Below are 18,713 nucleotides of genomic sequence, written 5' to 3' on the forward strand. Positions count from 1 at the left end.
CAAAGGCCTTCTCTGCGTCTAAAGCAACTGCTACTGTTGGCGCTTTACTCTCTTCTACTGCATGAATTAAGTTAATAAATTTACAAATATTGTCTGTTGTCTGTCTTTTTTTAATAAATCCAGTTTGGTCTAGATTCACCATTTTAGGTACATAATCTGCTAATCTGTTTGCTAATAGTTTAGCTATTATCTTATAATCTGTGTTAAGTAATGATATTGGTCTATATGACGCTGGTGCGAATGGATCTTTCCCTTGCTTTGGTATTACTGTAATTATTGCTGTTTTACATGAATCTGGTAAGCTTTGTGTTTTGTCAATCTGGTTAATTACTTCCAGGAGGGGAGGAATTAATAAATTTTTAAAACCCCAACCAACCAATTTTCCACTGCAACCGCTGCAACCGTGTCTGCCTGTCCCGCATTGGACTTGTCAGCCACAAACGAGCCTGCAGCTGACGTGGACATTTACCCCCTCCATAAATCTTCGTCCGCGAAGCCAAGCCAAAGAAGAAATGTTTTATAGAATTCTATTGGTAATCCATCCTCTCCTGGTGTTTTATTATTTGGTAGTTTTTTTATTATCTCTTGTATTTCTACTATTTCAAATGGTTCTGTTAATTTATTTTGTTCCTCTATTTGTAATTTTGGTAGTTCAATTTTAGTTAAAAATTCATCTATTTTGCCTTCTTTCCCTTCGTTTTCAGTTTGGTATAATTGTTCATAGAATTCTTTAAAGTTTTCATTAATCTCCGTTGGATTATATGTGATTTGTTTGTCTTTTTTCCTTGATGCCAATTCTATTCTCTTAGTTTGTTCTGTCTTAAGCTGCCACGATAGAATTTTGTGCATTTTTTCCCCTAGTTCATAATATTTCTGTTTTGTCTTCATTATGTTCTTCTCCACCTTATATGTTTGAGGTGTTTCATATTTTATTTTTTTTATCTGCCAGTTCTCTTCTTTTAGTTGTATCTTCCTTCATTGCTAATTCTTTTTCTATATTTACTATTTCCCTTTCCAACTGCTCTGTTTCCTGATTATAGTCCTTGGAAGTAGGGAAAGTCCATGGAATTATAGGCCAGTGAGCCATAAGTTTGTGGTGGGCAAGCTGTTGGAAAGGATTCTTAAAGATAGGATCTATGGGCATTTAAAGAATCCTGCTCTGATCAGGGACAGTCAGCATGGCTTTGTGAAGGGCAGATCATGTCTCACAAGCCTAATGGAGTTCTTTGAGGAGGTGACCAGACAGATTGACGCGGGCAGTGTGGTGGATGTGGATTTTAGTAAGGGATTTGGCAAGGTTCTACATGGTCGGCTTATTCAGAAAGCATGGGATCCAGGGAAGCTTGTCCATGTGGATTCAGAATTGGCTTGCCTGCAGAAAGCAGAGGGTTGTAGTGGAGGGCATACATTCGGATTGGAGGGTTGTGTCTGGAGGGCCCTCAGGATCAGTTCTGGAACCTCTGGTTTTTTGGATGAGAGGAGGGGTTTGCAGATGACACAAAGGTTGGTGGTGTTGTGGATAGTGTAGAGGGGTGTAGAAGATTGCAGAGGGACATCGATAGGATCCAGAGCTGGGCTGAGAAGTGGCAGATGGAATTAAATCTGGAGAAGTGTGAGGGGGTTCAGTTTGGAAAGTCAAACTCCAAGGCAGAATACAAAGTAAATGGCAGATTTCTTGATTGTGTGGAAGAGCAGACAGATCAAGTTGGGGGGTGGGGGTCCATGTCCACAGGACCCTAAAAGCTGCCTCACAGGTAGATAGGATAGTTAAGAAAGCTTATGGGATGTGAGCTTTCATAAGTCGAGGGATTGAGTTTAAGAGCTGTGAGGTAATGATGCAGCTCTACAAAAATCTGGTTAGCCCACACTTGGAGAATTATGTCCATTCTGGTCACATCATTACAGGAAAGACGTGGAAGAGTTGGAAAGGGTGCAGAAGAGATTGACCAGGATGCTACCTGATTTAGAGAGTAGGCATTATGAGCAGAGATTAAGGGAGCTAGGACTTTACTCTTTGGAGATGAGGAGGATGAGAGGAGATAGGATAGAGGTGTACACGATATTAAGAGGAATAGATAAAGTGGACGGACAGCACCTCCTTCCCAGGGCACCAATGCTCGATAATGGGTGGGAAGTTCAAGGGAGATATCAGACGAAGGTTTTTATCCCTGGGAATGGTTGTTGCGTGGAATGCACGACCTGGGTCAGGGGTGGAGGCAGGTCCATTGGGGAAATTCAAGAGACAATCAGACAAGCATATGGAGGAATTTAAAGTAGAGGGTGATGTGAGAGGCAGGGTCTAAAGGTTGGCACAACTTTGCGTACCTGTACTGTACTGTGTTCCAAAGTGTTTTGTTTCCTGGGGTGACAGTGGTAAATACCTGAGATCATCTGTTTAAGGCAAATGGAGTAAAGTTTAGGAGAGATGTCAGAGGCAAATTGTTTCTTTTAAAAATAATCTAAGTAACAGGTGCCTGGAATGCATTGCCAGTGGGTTGTAGTGGAGGGCATACATTTGGACTGGAGGGTATTCAAAATTCAAAAGACTCTTAGATCCATGCAATAAAAACAGGGGGTTATTGGTGTGAGGCTGGGAGAAATGAGCCTGCTGTGGAGTGGGTTTGCATGGGTTGACACAATGTAGTAGGCTGAAGTCCCAGAGAGGCGCACAAGAACAACTCCGGAGACTAACACACCAAAATACTGGAGCAAGTCCGCTTCCACGGAAGGTAATCGACAGGAACTCCGACAAAGGGTTGCACCTGCTGCCTTCCGTGAACGTTGCCTACCCTGTGAGTTCCTCCGTCATTTTGCATGTGTCATAATGCACAAAACTTGGACCCCGCGTTAGGAAAATAAAACCAAAAAACTGGTTTTGTGGGGATGTTGTTTCAAGAACCTCGGTTGCGCTCGAGAACAGGTAATGAAATATTGCACCACAGATCTCCTGCTGAGTTCCTCCAGCATTTTGTTGCTACACAAACTCAGTCGTTTGGTCAAATTGAGCTTCCCAACCATGTGTGAAATATTTTCCTTGTGTCTAGATAAACAAAAAAGGTCACCTGGATTGTTTTCGCTTTATCATGTTTTTAACATTCATCCACTCAGTTGGAGTGATTTCTGGGCAACGTGCCACCCAGCAGTCATTTTCCAACCAAAATTAGCAGCAAGGGTTCTTATCTCCTGCACGCACACCTACCTTAACTTCCTTCTTTTTTGGCTCCTCATTGTTTTCTGCCTCTTCGTGCTCCCTGACCCCCTGAGTGAGATTGGTATAGTTCGCCAGTCTGTTAAGCAGAGAAGAGACCATTGGATTCCTATCCATTTCCTCCTGTTGGACAAAAAATAAATCAGGAAAATCAGGTTATATTTTGGTCTCAGCAAATAGAACATTCGATGTTCTCCCTGAAAACTACACTGGTGGACTTTTAGCTGCTGTTCGAAATGGCTGAACAAACAGATTTGTTTTAAAGATGGAGAGGTTTAAAAACTCAAGCCCACCATCTTTACACTGCAAACACTGGTCTTACAATAAAGGGAAAGGTTCCATTATTGTCACTACATTTAGAAATGGAACAGACATAAAATTCTTTAACTGTTGTCCACCGTAAGGTCGCCATTTGGTCCTGGGCCCCTCACAGAAACCAATAGCCTCTGGTGTTCCGATGCGGTCTCCCCTCCAAGTACTGACCAGGCCTGAGCCTGCTTGGCTTCCGTGATCAGACGATCCCAGGCGTAGTCAGGCTATCAGGCTTCTTCTGAGAATGAATAACAATTTTTCAAACTGTCTGTGCTGCTGGAACTGCTGCAGCAACTAGAGCGAACCTGGAGGGAGCGGGAAGCAGGGCTTCTCTGCAGGCCCCAACTTCCCAGTTCTATAGCTTGTTAAAGGAGCCGACGGTGCTTCATTTAAAATCTTGCGACCGTGGGGACTGGGTCCAAGATGGCTGTGCCTGCGCTGGCAGCGGTCTCGAGGGGTTGGAGACTCTGGACAGACACTGGGCACCAGTAACGGGGAGAATGCCCCCTCTGAGAAGGAGAGGCAGAGGAGATGAACCCCCCCCCCCCCCCACCACCCCCAAGGTCAGTGACCATGGTGGTAGACCAGCAAGGGGCTCTGCAGGTGAAGGAAACACACAGGCTGCAGGTGACTCGCAGGTTAAGGGACTCTCACCAGATTGTGATTTGTGGGTGTTGGGTATCTGAACCCGGTGTGTGTGTGGGGGGGGGGGGGGGGGGAGGAAAAAGGGACCCCTAAAGGGTCCTGAGGGCTGAAGACCCCCTCATCGTGTTTGGGTCTGGGCTCAGGTTGCTGATGGTTTGAACAGAAGTATGTGCAGCCGCATGGGCTGTGGGGAGGGCTGGAGGCCAATCCACAGACACTCAGAGACTCTGAGGGGACTCTCTATTGCTGATGGTGAATCTTTGTTTACTTTATTGCAGACTAAAGGAAACGGTGTGTAATATTGCATTTCTATTTCATTCCATTTAAATTTAAACATAGTAAGAGGCCCTTCCAGCCCATGAGCCTCTGCTCCCCAATTATACCTCATTAACCTACACCCCGGTACATTTTCGAACTGTGGGAGGAAACTGGAGCCCCTGGGGAAAACCACCCAGGCATGGGAGAACGTACAAACTCCTTACAGACAGTGAGGGATTTGAACCCTAGTCCCGCACTAACTATCCCATCGTGACAATAACCAGTATCTAATCTGAAGCTGGGTACAAGACTATATTGCTAATCTGGGGGTTGCCTTTTGTGGAAATGATAATGGTCAGGAACATTTGGGCCTCTGCGTCAAGTTAAAGTTGCATTGCAATCGCCAGCTGTCACTGATGGTCACATTCTGATCTACACTGGCTTCTAGTCAAGCAACTTTGGGCCTTTCAATCCCATCCGGGCCTTGCTCCTCTTGCACATCCCCAGCTGCGACTGCTCCACCTTCAGCCTCCTCTGCCCCCAACTTTCACCACCATTCTGCTGCTTTTCTCTCCCCTCTGGGGAGGGAAAATCTTTTGATCTTACTTTCTCTTGTCACAAGCCTATCTGATTATGTTTATGCCTCAGACATCCAACAACATGATCTGTGCTAATTCAATTCTCGTACTTTAAGGAACCACAGCGCAAAATAGCTCACCTCAAAAAGTGCCAGGTTTTTCCCTTCATACACGATTCCTTTGTCAATGTCTGTACTGTTGATAAAGGGACTGCTTTCCTTGGGAACTCCATCTCCTAGTTTAAACAACAAAAGATCCATCAATGTTTGAAGCAATACTTAGTCCATCAAATCAATGTCAGCTACTTTTCTTTACATTTTATTTAATATAACGCCACTTTGCAAACATCTCACAATATTTCAAACTTAATCCAAATAAAAGTGGTATTTTAAAAGAAAAACGAAATACAAAAGAAAGAAAAACCTCCTATGAATCCACACCTCCCCCCAACAAATTTATAAAGAAGAAAAAGATGAGGGACAAGAAAACCACAACAGGAGACTTCACTTCCTGATACTTTTAAACCTCTAAAGAAAGGGGATGTTCGAGAATCATTTACATTTTAATACCAACAGTTTGTAAATATGGGCTGTATATTTCATAAAATTACTTAAATTGAAAGTAATTTTCTCAAGTGGAATACAACTCTGAAGTTCTGCACGCCATCTTTCCATTCCCAGATCAGTATCTGACTTCCAAGTTACAACGATACATTTTCTAGGTATTGCTAAGGCAATCTGAACAAATTTTACTTCATACATATTCAGTTTTAATTGAGGTTTAATCCCTCTAACATCTCCCAGTAAAAAGCATTGGATCCTGTGGGAATTTGTCTCCAGTTATTCGTTCTAATAAATTACCCATTTCAAGCCAAAAAGGTTGAATTGTGGGACACTGCCAACCTGAATGCAAAAAAAAGTATCAACTTCTTGTCCACATCCAAGTCGGTTACTTTTCTTGTGAACTAATAATTGAAGAGGACATGGATGCTAAAAAGTAATTTTTCCCCATTATGTAGGCAGAGGAGTGGGGGCACCAGTAACGTGGAGAGAGAACAAGAAGGCGTCAGGTAAGGAGAGTTGGAGGTGCAATTGAGAGAGGACAGAAGAAAGGGGGTTGGCAAAGATATCCTTTAATAATTAAAAATTAGACATTTTTATAATTGTTCCACAATGAGCCTTTTACGATTTTTTTTTGCTCTATTTTTCCACTTTAAAAAACGCAGACTAAAAATCAAAATTTCCCCGTTAATTCCAAGGTAATTGGTTACGTCCCTGAGGAAAGCACGTGGACGTGGTCGAATTTTAAGTGCTTTTCGAAATGGCTGAACAAACATGTTGTTTTTCAAGAGGTAGAGTATTAAAAAGCAAAGCCCACATCTTTGCACTGGCCTCGCTGGTCATCTAGGGGGTAGACAAAACTTACTTGGGAGGCTCATTTCTGTTTCAGCATCCAACCATGTGCAAAACAGATGCCACATTTGTCAATAAAATTGGCCAACCAGTGACGAATTGTATTGGAATTCTCAAGGAAGCAAAACGTACTATTAATGCAATTTCTTTTTCTGAAACCTCTTGTCTGGTGAAGACATCTATACGAGACACTGCCTCAAGAAGGCAACCGACATCATCAATAACCCCCATCACACTGGCCACAATCTCTTTTCACTGCCTCCCTTAGGTACAGCAGTCTGAAATCCAGCAAGAACAGATTCTACCGCACCCCTACCCACCCCCCCCACCCACAACAGCTGTTAGGCCCTTGAACCTCCCCGTATTACCCTAATCATAAACTACCTCCAAATATCTCTATGCACTACTGAAACATCGCTTTTGTTTGTTGCTCTGGCTGCAACTTTTTCTATGGAATCTACTTTACAATTTTCTTATATTGAAGGACTACTGTATAGTTAAATCCAACTTCCTCCGAAGTATTAGTTGGCTGTGTAAATTCATGTCAAACAATCAAATGTATGATCTCTTTCTGCAAACAATGAGTATCACTGGCAATTAAGAGACAGGAAGGAGGTCCCAAAGAAAGAGAAGTCAATGGCTTGTATTTAAGTCTCAAAGTAGAAATTACAAATATAATGCATGTAATTTGAGTTGGTTGAAAATAATTTTCAAGAGAAGCTACTCAGTTCAAGTAAGCAGGCAATGAAACAAAATGCAATAAAAGGAATTTAATTAAATTTCACCTGAAAGCCTCGGTTCATAGGCAGTCTGCATTGTTAGAATTGGGCAATTTTTTAAATCCAAGCTTCTTTTGTCCAGGTCAACTATGAGGCTATTCATTAAATCAGATTATTACGTTCCAGAACATGCACCCTATGGCCAAAATCTAATTTTCAAGGAAAGTCACAAGTAATTAAAACAGAAAGAGTTGAGAGGTCACGTTGCAACTGTACAAATCTCTGGTGAGACCACACTTGGGAGCGTTGCATTCATTTTTGGTCACCTGGTTATGTGGAAGCTATGGAGAGGGCGCAGAGGAGATTTACCAGCTTGTTGCCTGGATTGCGAAACCAGTCTTATGAAGCAAGGTTAGCAGAGCTGGGACATTTCTCTGTGGTGTGTAGCACCATTTCATCAGATGCAAGGATCGACAATGAGATAGACAACAGACTCGCCAAGGCAAATAGCGCCTTTGGAAGACTACTCAAAAGAGTCTGGAAAAACAACCAACTGAAAAACCTCACAAAGATAAGCGTATACAGAGCTGTTGTCATACCCACACTCCTGTTCGGCTCCGAATCATGGGTCCTCTTCCGGCATCACCTACGGCTCCTAGAACGCTTCCACCAGCGTTGTCTCCGCTCCATCCTCAACATCCATTGGAGCGCTTACACCCCTAACGTCGAAGTACTCGAGATGGCAGAGGTCGACAGCATCGAGTCCACGCTGCTGAAGATCCAGCTGCGCTGGATGGGTCACGTCTCCAGAATGGAGGACCATCACCTTCCCAAGATCGTGTTATATGGCGAGCTCTCCACTGGCCACCGTGACAGAGGTGCACCAAAGAAAAGGTACAAGGACTGCCTAAAGAAATCTCTTGGTGCCTGCCACATTGACCACCGCCAGTGGGCTGATAACGCCTCAAACCGTGCATCTTGGCGCCTCACAGTTTGGCGGGCAGCAACCTCCTTTGAAGAAGACCGCAGAGCCCACCTCACTGACAAAAGGCAAAGGAGGAAAAACCCAACACCCAACCCCAACCAACCAATTTTCCCTTGCAACCGCTGCAATCGTGTCTGCCTGTCCCGCATCGGACTTGTCAGCCACAAACGAGCCTGCAGCTGACGTGGACTTTTTACGCCCTCCATAAATCTTCGTCCGCGAAGCCAAGCCAAAGAAAAAGAAAGATGAGAGGAGACTTAATAGAGGACTTAATGAGAAGCGTTGATAAGGTGGACAGCCAGCACCTCTTCCCCCCCCCCCCCACCACCCACCCCAGAAGTAGCAAAACACCAGAGGACATGTGTACAAAGTGACAGAGGGAAGTTTAGGGGAGATGTCAGGGGTGAGTTTTTTTTAAAATACACAAAGAGCTATAGATGCCTGGAATGCCTCACCAGGGTTAATGGTGGAGGCTGAAAGATTAGGGGAATTTAAAAGACCCTTAGACAAGCACATGAATGGAAGAAAAATAGAGGGTTAGGCAGTAGGGTGGGTTTAGCATTTTTTTAAAGGAATACATGGGTCGGCACGACCTCGAGGGCAGAAGGGCCTGCACTCTGGTCTAGTCTTCTACGTTCTAGAAATGTATGCTGGTACATCAGCTATTTAGAGTTTGGTCCCTTACAGTTGGGGAAACCAATAAAAGAACTTATATTTCTACTGATAACAGGGAATGGTTTCAAACTGGAAAAGATGTAATAAATCATTGAGACATACTGACAAAGGGATAACCAATTCCAAGATTCCACTACATGCTAGATCCAAGGGGTCATCACAGAGAACACCAGCCTTGCATGCATCATGCGTAAACGATCTTACCACCATTCGCTTGGGCAACATCAATGAAGAAAAGGAACTTGAAGGGTTTTTGAAAAAAAACAGACAACAATTCATTTGGATTCTTCAGAAAGCCAGTATCAGTATTAGTGACTGTTAAACCACTGATTGCTGTAAAAGCCCATCTGATTTACGTGACTTTAAGAGACAGGAATTTACCAATTCTGGCCAATGTGCAATTCCAGATCCATCAATGTCATAAAATTGCTTTGCTGAACTATTTCTGATGGCAGGTTGATCAAAGTTCAGATTTATTGTCAGAGTACATACATGACATCATACAACACAGATTCTTTTACCTGTGGCCAGGGCAGAATTACCACTGTGTGAAAAAAACTGTACTCCAGCAGATAAACGAATAAGCAAATGTAAACAAATGCAATACAGAGAGAAAAAACATTCAATGAAGTGCACAAGTCCTTATGAGTCCCTGATTGGGTTTGTTGTTGAGGAGCCTGATGGTGGAGGGAGAGCAGCTGTCCCTGAACCTAGTGGTGTGAGTCTTGTGGCATCTACACCTCTTTCCTGATGGTAGCAACGAGAACAGAGCGTGCACTGGCTGGGTGGTGTGGATCCTTGACGATTGTTGCTGTTCTAAGACGGCAGCATTCCCTGTGGATCAGTGGTTTTCAAACTTTTTTTTCCCACTCACATCCCAACTTAAGCAATCTCTTACTAATCCACCAATGGCTAATATTTAAAGTGGGATGTGAGTGGGAAGAAAAAGGCTGAAAACCACTGCTACAGATGTTCTCGATGGTAAGGAGGGTTTTGCCTGTGATGTCCTAGGCTGTGTCCACAACCTTTTACAGGGATTTCCACTCGGGGGTATTGGTGTCCCCATGCCAGACCGTGATGCAGCCGGTCAGCACACTTTCCACCACACCTCTGTAGAAACTTATCAGGGCTTTTCTTCCCCTCCCCACCCATGTCATACCAAACTTCTGCAAACTCCTCAGAAGGGAGCTTGTGCATCCTTTATCCCCTGTGTGCTTAGATTTTCATCCCAAATACATTTTTACCCCCTTGATAACTGTGTACGACATGTGCACGAATATCCACACAAAGCATACGTCTCTACAGAGACCAGCATTATTATAAACAATGTACGTCACCTACTTGACTGAAAATGGAGATTGGCTGAAGGGGCACCAGGTATCGGGACAGGGAACCTCACAGTCACCTCTTGCACTCCAATAATCTTTTTTAAAAATCAGCTAAGTATGTTTCTTGTAGCAGTGCAGAATTTAAGAAGGTAATCTGGCTATTGGGGATGGGGAAGGATGAATTTACTAGATCCCACATACAAATGAAGGTCAGTACGGGAGTTCTCAGTCATATCTGGGCCAACATTAATCTCCCAACTAAATAATAAGTCGGATTAAAACCAATCCCCCAATGAAACGCCGAGAGATTAAATGGTAATGTATTTTTGCTCACAGGATGCAGCTGGGGTTTTAAATAACCAGCCGTATTTCCCCCAGGGCAAGGGATTGAACCTGACCAGCATACAGATGCTTATTCAAGATTCTTTCATTTGTTATGTAACAAATTACCATCAGAAGCAGAACTTGCCCCTGTGTGCCTTACAGAGAAAGAGAAACAAAAGAGAGTCCCTTCAGAGTCACCGAGAGACATGGATTTGCCTCCTGAGCTCCCGCAGCCAACCAGACTCCAGTCCGAACCTTCAGCGAATCCAGAGCTCCATCGTGATCAAGGAGCCCTCCAGCATCCTCTCGCGTCCTGGTTCCGATACCTGGTGCCCCTTTAGCCTGTCTCCAACGGTTTGCAGCCTGCTGCGAATCCTTCCACTGTGGTCACCAGCAGCCCCGCAGCCTGCGTGGGTTCTTCACAGGAGTCACCAACCACCTGTCTGTTCTTCAGCCGCCGAGCTCCTCACTGGTCCGCCAGTGTGGTCACCATCCCGTGGGGTCATCTCCTTTTTGAATTGGGGGGGGGTGTTTTCTTCTGTTACTGGTGCTCTCCCAGTCTGTAACCTCTTGAGGCTGCTGCCGAACATCCGTGGGACCATCATGGCCCAAGACTCCGCGGTGGCAAGATTTTAAAATAAACTGCCGTTGGTTCCTTGAACAGGCAGCGTGAAACCTGCATGGAGCCGTCAGTAGTTGGGGTGGGCGGTTGAACCCTGCGGAGGAGCGCTGTGGATCTGCTCCCCACGTTCACTCCAGCGGCAGTGCTGCTGTCAGATCAGTTCCGCCATTTAGCAATGAAGCGACTCCAAGTGGCAAACACAAACAAGTCCACGAAGGCCATCAACCTCTTGTCTGGTGAAAACATCTATACGAGACACTGCCTCAAGAAGGCAACCGACATTATCAAGAACCCCCATCACACTGGCCACAATCTCTTTTCACTGCCTCCCTTAGGTACAGCAGTCTGAAATCCAGCAAGAACAGGTTCTCCGCCTCCCCACCTCCCCAACAGCTGTTAGGCCCTTGAACCTCCCCGTATTACCCTAATCATAAACTGCCTCCAAATATCTCTATGCACTACTGAAACATCGCTTTTTTTTGTTGCTCTGGCTGCAACTGTGGCTATTTATTGACCTTTCTATATTGATCATCCCTTTCTCTGAGTCTCTGCACATTGCAGCACCTGTATGTTATACCTATCTTTGGTGTATCCTAATACACCTGGGAGCTGCAGAAAGAACATCATTGAATCTCTACTTTGCACTTGTGTCTATGACAACAACTTTCATATGAACATCCTGAAATGATCATCATTCAGGGGCCCTGCCGTTCAGCCATGTCTCTCCATCGTCATGATCTCCGACCCTCCGAATTGTAGTTGTTGCCTCCCCCGTTCTCCTTCGGTGAAGGCTCCCTCTTTGAGCCAAGACCCTCGTCGATGTTGAGTTCATGATGATACAAATGGGAAAATACTGAGGTGTTTTCCCGTTGCCTTCTTCAGTTGCAGTGACCATACTGGACGGGTAACCTTGCCCATTGATTCATCTGCCCAGCAATTTTTGGTTTTACAACCATAAATTCCAATTTGTAGAATCTGCTTGTTCAAACCATCTGCAATCACACGGCTTCGGGTGACCCCGATTGGGAGGCTAAACAGGTACCACACCTTGCCCAAGGGTGACCTGTGGGTTAGTGGACAGAAGGAACACCTTACACTTCCTTTATCTGAGCAATTGCGTGGCACCGTCACCGGTTGCTAAAATGATGAGGAGTGATAAATATATTTTTTAAAAATGCGTCAAATTTCCTAACAAAAAGATTTGCCTGTTTATCAAGTAAATCCTCCAAATGACCTTCCTGGAGCTCAGCCAAGACTTGGTTTTTGTGGATTGTGTTTTGAGAACATTTCTCGCTCATTGGTCTGCACCACCCGCTGGAGTCACAGCGCGCTCCCTGTAGGGACCTGCAGTGGGTTTTGACCCAGCATTACCTGCTCTTAGTATTCTTATCATTCTTATCATCCAACAAATTCCATGCCTCAGTGCTCCTCTCCAGTCCTTGCATCTCTCTGACCTTGTAACTCTTCTAATTATAACTCATTCCGCAATCTCATTAATCGTCGCACCATGAGGAGGAAGAATTCACAACAGTTCAAGTTCAACCATTTCCCCGCTCTCAACTCCATACCCCAGCGTATTACAGCTCCCTGAATGCACATCCAGATTTTTTTACCCCCGCAAACCGTTCTGGCAGAAATTTACTACCCTTTGGGTGAATTTTCAATGTCCTCAACTCTCCCCTCACCCTTCTACCAATTAATTTCATTTGATGTCACCACACAAGAGAACTGACCCCACTGAGGCCTTTTGTAATGTTGTACACTTCACTTAGGTCTCCTTACAGCCCCTTTTGTCCTGAAGCACACAAGCACAGATTTACCAACATAATCGGAACATTCATTGAAGCTGGGTGTGGGGGGGCAGAGCAAGGGGTGTCAGAGTGATCGTCACGATCAGAAAACAGCATCAGCTCCAACGAGTTTGTTGAAAGACTGGTGGTTCATGTTGGAGGGCCACTGTTACACAAGGAACAGGGTCAGGATGGCATTCAGCTGATCCGCCTTTATTCATTCACGACTGCTAACCATCTCAACTAGTTTGGTTGTCTTTCTTTTGCCATCTCTCAAAGCCCTGAAGCAACACAACTGACTGTAGCCATAACATTTTTAAGCTGCGTTTCCCAATTTTACTCCTGGACTTGATGGAATTTTATTTTGCTCTGTTCACAATTCCTCACCCTGAAGAAATAAAACAGTTCATCTACAACCAAAGATAGATCTCAATTTTAATGAGCGTCATCATTCCCATCATCCAAAATTCAAGCAAAGAGTCCCTTTTACTGCCTACATCTGTATTTGCCCCATTTCTTGGACGTCTGCTTTACCCCACATCCGCTAGGTAGAACCGTCTTTCTCGCCTGCACTTTCCACCCCACCAGCCTCCGCATCCAACACGTGATCTTTAACGTGCCTGCCCATTTCAGCGCAATCCCACTAACCACCCACATCTTCCCCCTCGCACCCATGGCTCAACCCCCACCCCCCGAATACTTATTCTAAAATTTTAAATGTACAAGGTGTGGTACCTGTTTAGCCTCCCAATCAGGGTCACCCCTCCCCCAAAGAAAGAGAAAGAAAATACATCAAAAATACAGTGAACAACCAAGGATCAAAGCAACCCCACCCCAACGAGCTTCAGGGACTTCAACATTTTAAACCCAGATATTCCAAATAGGGGATCCATAACTCTATGGGGGATGGGGGGGGGGGGGGAAAGAAAGATAACTATCACGCAAATTTTACATGATTTTCTCCAAAGGAATACATGACCTCAATTTCAGATGCCACCTCCGTAAACCCAAATCAATCTCGTTTTTCCAAGTAATAGCTGTACATTTCCTCACTATCGCCATCGTTTTTAAAAAAATTATGCAGCAATGTCTCCACGAGACCCCCCCCCCCCCCCCCCGAGTCCAGCCAACTTTCCACCCACCTGCTGTAACTCCAAATCTGTCCCCATCCAGGGCCACAAACAGACCTTCCAGGTGAGGCAGAGCTTCATGTGGGCATCGTCCCACCCAACAGGCATTCAGCATACTGAGTGTGGCCTCCTCCACATGGCTGAGAAACAAATGCACTTTGGGAGCTCCCTTGGCTATACATGTCAATATCTCCCCTAGCCATGTCCACATCTTCTTGACGGTACTGAAACTAGAATTTTAATTCAATTAGAGACGCCCATAGTCTCCTGACGCTCAATGAAATAATCGATTCAATATATTAAAATCAACCTTTCCAGCTGCCTCTATCCTTACTCCAAAATTTGTCAAGTTCTACCATCCAAAGCCCTTGGTAGCCAGAGAACTGCTCTGATTAAGGAGATTTCTCATCACAATAACACGTTAACAGCACAAGAAATGCAAACAGGAAGTGGCCATTCAGAAATGTCATGGACGATCCTGGACAGCAAAACCTGAGCAAACAAAGGGATCTGGGACTCTGTTTGTCCCCCTGCAACTAAGTCCTCATTGGCAGACTCTAATCAGTGCAGATTGGAAACATCACCTCCTCCTCTGACCATCAATACCTCAAGGCTGCATCCTTCGACCCCTCCTCTGCTTCCTGCCCACCCAGGCCTAAAAATTCTGCTCCAACGTCATCTATAAATTCCCTGATGACATTGCTATTGCTGGCTGAATACTGGACAATTATGAACAGGAATAGGGAATGGAGATCCAGGAACCGGTTGGGTGATGACAAAACAACAATCTTGCTCAATGTCCCCAAGTTCGTATATCAGAAGACCTCCCCTGAAGCTAGTTCGAGGCAACCGTGAAGGAGGCACGCCAATGATTTCCAATCGATTGGAGGCTATTTTGCAAGTCATTGAATACTCCACTTTTTTTTTTACAGGTGCAACGTGGAACCCTGGCCATGGCTGCTTCTCGCTGCTGGCTACCTTTTGGAAGAAGGGACAGGAGTGAGAACTTCAAGCTCCACAAGACTCCAAACCCACCACTGCTGGTGGAGGAGGGAGATCCAGCAGGATTAGATCTTTCTGATGCTCAGACATCTTTTTGCATCTGCCAAGTTAGCTATTCAGTGGTTAAAACTGATTCTATGCCCCTTGCAACAACTTAGTAGGTAGAATGTCATAATTCATCCTGTTTGTGTGATTTGGTGGCGTTCGGAGCACACACCGGTGAATCGGGATGGGATAAAGCAGGCCAAAACAGATTAAATTAAATCCTTCAGAAATAATTAGATACGAACGTGGGCAGAGTCTCCGTTTTGAATATAATCAGCAAATCTGGATGACAACTAGCAACAAGACCATTCGAGATTCCAGCCAAATCATTACCAGGGTAAAGGCAAAATCTGAACCCCGTGCAATCGAAGACAACGGCCCATGTACAAGATAAATGAATGCACTAAAAAGAGCAAAGACCTGCATTCATGTATCACCTCACAATGTCTCATAAGTATTCTACAGCCTGTCAAAAATAACTTTGAAGCGTGGTCAGTTTTGTAATATGCGAGATATGCATTTGGTATTTTGATCATAGTAAGCTCCCACAATACGGTAACAAATGGATAAACTATTTATACACGTTGGAGGGATAAGTCTTAGAAAGGACACAAAGGTCGACTCCACTGCCTTTCAGAATAATTGTTAACATCTTCAGAGTAGAGATGCCCTCTGCTTGGAAGCCCATTAGAAGCAGCAGTAGTCCCCTGGGAGGGTACCGATGTGCCAGCCTACTCCTGTGTTCAAGCTTTCTGCAGTAGCCTTCATTAAAATGGGCTAATCAGCAATAAATAGGATTACACTGGAGCTAGTCCACTATCTGTGAAAAAGTGGTTTAATGAGGCCGATTATTTATTTAAAACATCACTAGTGATTCTTGCTGTTCATTGTTGTCAACCTTTCTTGGTGGTGGTTAAGAATTTAACACATTTGCTCCTGGCGTTTGTTCTGCTAACTGAAGCATTGCCTCGAACAGTGTTATACTGATAGCAGAAATTCCAAGCCCTGAATGAAAGAGGTAAAGGGTTGAGATGCAAGAGACTACAGATCTCGAGCAATAAAATAAATCTGCCAGAGGAACTCAGCAACTGACTTGCAGAGCGGCTGCACTCTCTTCACTATGGCCTGTTGAGCTTTTGGTTGTACATCATTTAAATTTGACTTCCATATCAACCTGTCCGTCCTTTGTCCTCTCCAATGCCAGGGACAAGACAATAACATCCTAAACTGGTTCACCTTTCCCCGTAACTCAACCGGGCAACATCCTAGTAAATCATCTCTGGACCCTTTCTAACTTATTGCTATCTTTCCTGTAGTTCAGTGACCAAAACTGCACACAATGCTCCAAATGTGGACTCATCAATGTCTTAAACTTACCATAACATTCCAACTCCTGTACTCAATACTTTCCCAGTATTCAGATAAAAGCTCTCTTTACAACCCTGTCCACCTGTGATGCCACTTTCAGGGAATTGTGTATCTGTATTCCCAGATCCCACTGTTCTACCGCACACCTCATTGCCCGACCATATACCGTGTATGTCCTATCTTGGTTTGTACTTAGTTATGAACTAACACATCCGAAATGTTGTTAGGGACTTAGTTAGCACTAATAAAGGTACAGCAATGGAAAATTCAATAGACAATGGCAAATCCAAAATAAGTTTTTATTAAACTATCAATAACACAAAATTTCTTACTTATCTCTAAACTTAACCCCATTATGTGCAAATGTAGAGCGCGTGAGTGTGTGTGAGTGTGTAAAGTCTTACTCTGAAAAGTCAATCTTTAAAAGTTCAGCATCATTTTAATCTTGCTTGAAGGTCTTAAATTTTCAGTTCAGAAATAATTATCAAGTGCTTTTAAGCATCATATCTTCAGGCCATTTTGCTCACAATGTGGTTATTTTCTTCCATGATGACTTCACAAACCCAGACAAGGGTTACATTAAGTAGCCACACAAAAATTGACCCAGTAGAAATCTGTCCTCTTTTCCAAAGAGACAACAAAATGGTCTTCTTTATTTCAAAAGTCACTGATTCTATGTTCCTCTTTCCCCAGGAGTAAACCATAACAACAGCGCTAGTTCTGGTTACTGTAACTCAATTCTGTTTTTCACATGGCTTCAACCCCTGTCTCAACCCCTGTGACTTTGGTCCTCTCCAAACAGAACTCTTCCAAAACTGAACTCAAAATGTCTGAATTCAGTAATACATTTCTCCACATCATGTGACCATTACATCACTGAGGTGAGTCCCAATCTTGGAAACAACATGACCATCAGTTTTATTTCTCCCAAAATTATGTTCCCTTTTTCAAAACCTTTCCATGTCCATAAAATCTCTGACCTCATCTCTGTTCAAGAGGCTTTGAATAAAAACAGATGGATTCCTTTAGCATTTCTTGATTAAGACCCACTTGAAATCCATTAGCTCTGTCTGTCCAAGATGTGACTCCAAGAATGAACGCTCTTCTGACTACAATGGTTCTCTATAAATGTGCTGTTATCTTGTACCAGCCCACAATTAACTAAGAATACATATCTAGATATGTATATATATATATATATATATATATACACACACACACACATATATAAGTATATCGTAGTTTTAACATTATATTAAAGATTAACACATATCTGTTACACCTTCCATCTGCTATTTTTTAAGCCCATTTTTCCAGCTGGTCCAGATCCCTCTGCAAACTCTGGAAACCTTCTTCACTGTCCACAACCCCTCCAATCTTAGTGCCATTTCCAAACTTGCTGATCGAATTTACCACATTATTATCCAGATCATTGACATAGATAACAAACAACAATGGTCCCAGCACAGGCCTCCAGTGTGAGAAGCAATCATCCACCACTACTCTCTGGCTTCTCCCACCCAGTCATTGTTGAATCCAGTTCACTATTTCACCACGAAAACAAGTGTCTGAACCTTCCTGACTAACCTCCCATGTGTGACCTTGTCAAAGGCCATACTAAAGTCCATGTAGACAACATCCACAGCCTTTCCTTTGTCAGCTTACCTGGTAACCTCCTCAAAAAACACTAAGATGGTTAAACATGACCTAACACACACAGCCGTGTTGACTATCCCTAATCAGTCCATGGCTATCCAAATAATTGTATATCTGATCCAATAATTTACCTACTACTGATGTCAGGCTCACCAGCCTATAATTTCCAGGGTTACTTTTGGAGGCTTTTTTTAAACAACGTGAGCTCCCTCCAATCCTCCGGCACCACACCTGTGGCTAAGGACATTTTAAATTATTTCTACCAGAGCCCCTGCAATTTCTACACCAGCCTCCCTCAAGGTCTGAGGGTATATCTTGTCAGGCCCTGGGGATTTATCCAACCTTATTTGCTTTAAGACAGCTAGCACTTCCTCCTCTTTAATCTGTACAGGTTCCATGACCTCGCTGCTTGTTTTCCTTACTTCCCAAGACCCTGTGCCCGTTTCCTGAGTAAATCTTGATGCAAAAAAAATTTAAGATCTTCCCCCATCTCTTTTGGCTCCATACAAACGTGACCACTCTGATCTTCATGGGGACCAATTTTGTCCATTATTATTCTTTTGCTCTTAATATACCTGTGGAAACCCTTAAGATTTTCCTTCACAATGTCTCCCAAGGCAACTTTGTGTCTTCTTCTAGAAACCAGCGCTGCTGGC

The 18,713-nt window shown here is 43.9% G+C and overlaps 1 protein-coding gene across 8 annotated transcripts in view; it reads right to left on the reverse strand.

Annotated features, from left to right (window-relative positions):
* LOC138747238 (solute carrier family 12 member 7-like) overlaps positions 1–18,713 on the reverse strand; it is a 252,551-nt gene that overhangs the window by 112,554 nt on the left and 121,284 nt on the right. For 6 of the 8 annotated variants that reach the window (XM_069906322.1, XM_069906327.1, XM_069906313.1 and 3 more), the window contains exons 2-4: positions 5,142–5,236; positions 3,200–3,331; positions 2,326–2,391 (exon numbers count right to left, since the gene is read on the reverse strand). In XM_069906322.1, the coding sequence (XP_069762423.1) occupies positions 2,326–2,391; positions 3,200–3,331; positions 5,142–5,236 (293 nt within the window). The remainder of the gene's footprint in view (positions 1–2,325; positions 2,392–3,199; positions 3,332–5,141; positions 5,237–18,713) is intronic. The other 2 variants (XM_069906337.1, XM_069906295.1) reach the window with 1 other exon arrangement.

This window comes from Narcine bancroftii, chromosome 1 (assembly GCF_036971445.1).
Source record: "Narcine bancroftii isolate sNarBan1 chromosome 1, sNarBan1.hap1, whole genome shotgun sequence".
In the NCBI taxonomy this organism is placed as follows: Eukaryota; Metazoa; Chordata; class Chondrichthyes; order Torpediniformes; family Narcinidae; genus Narcine; species Narcine bancroftii.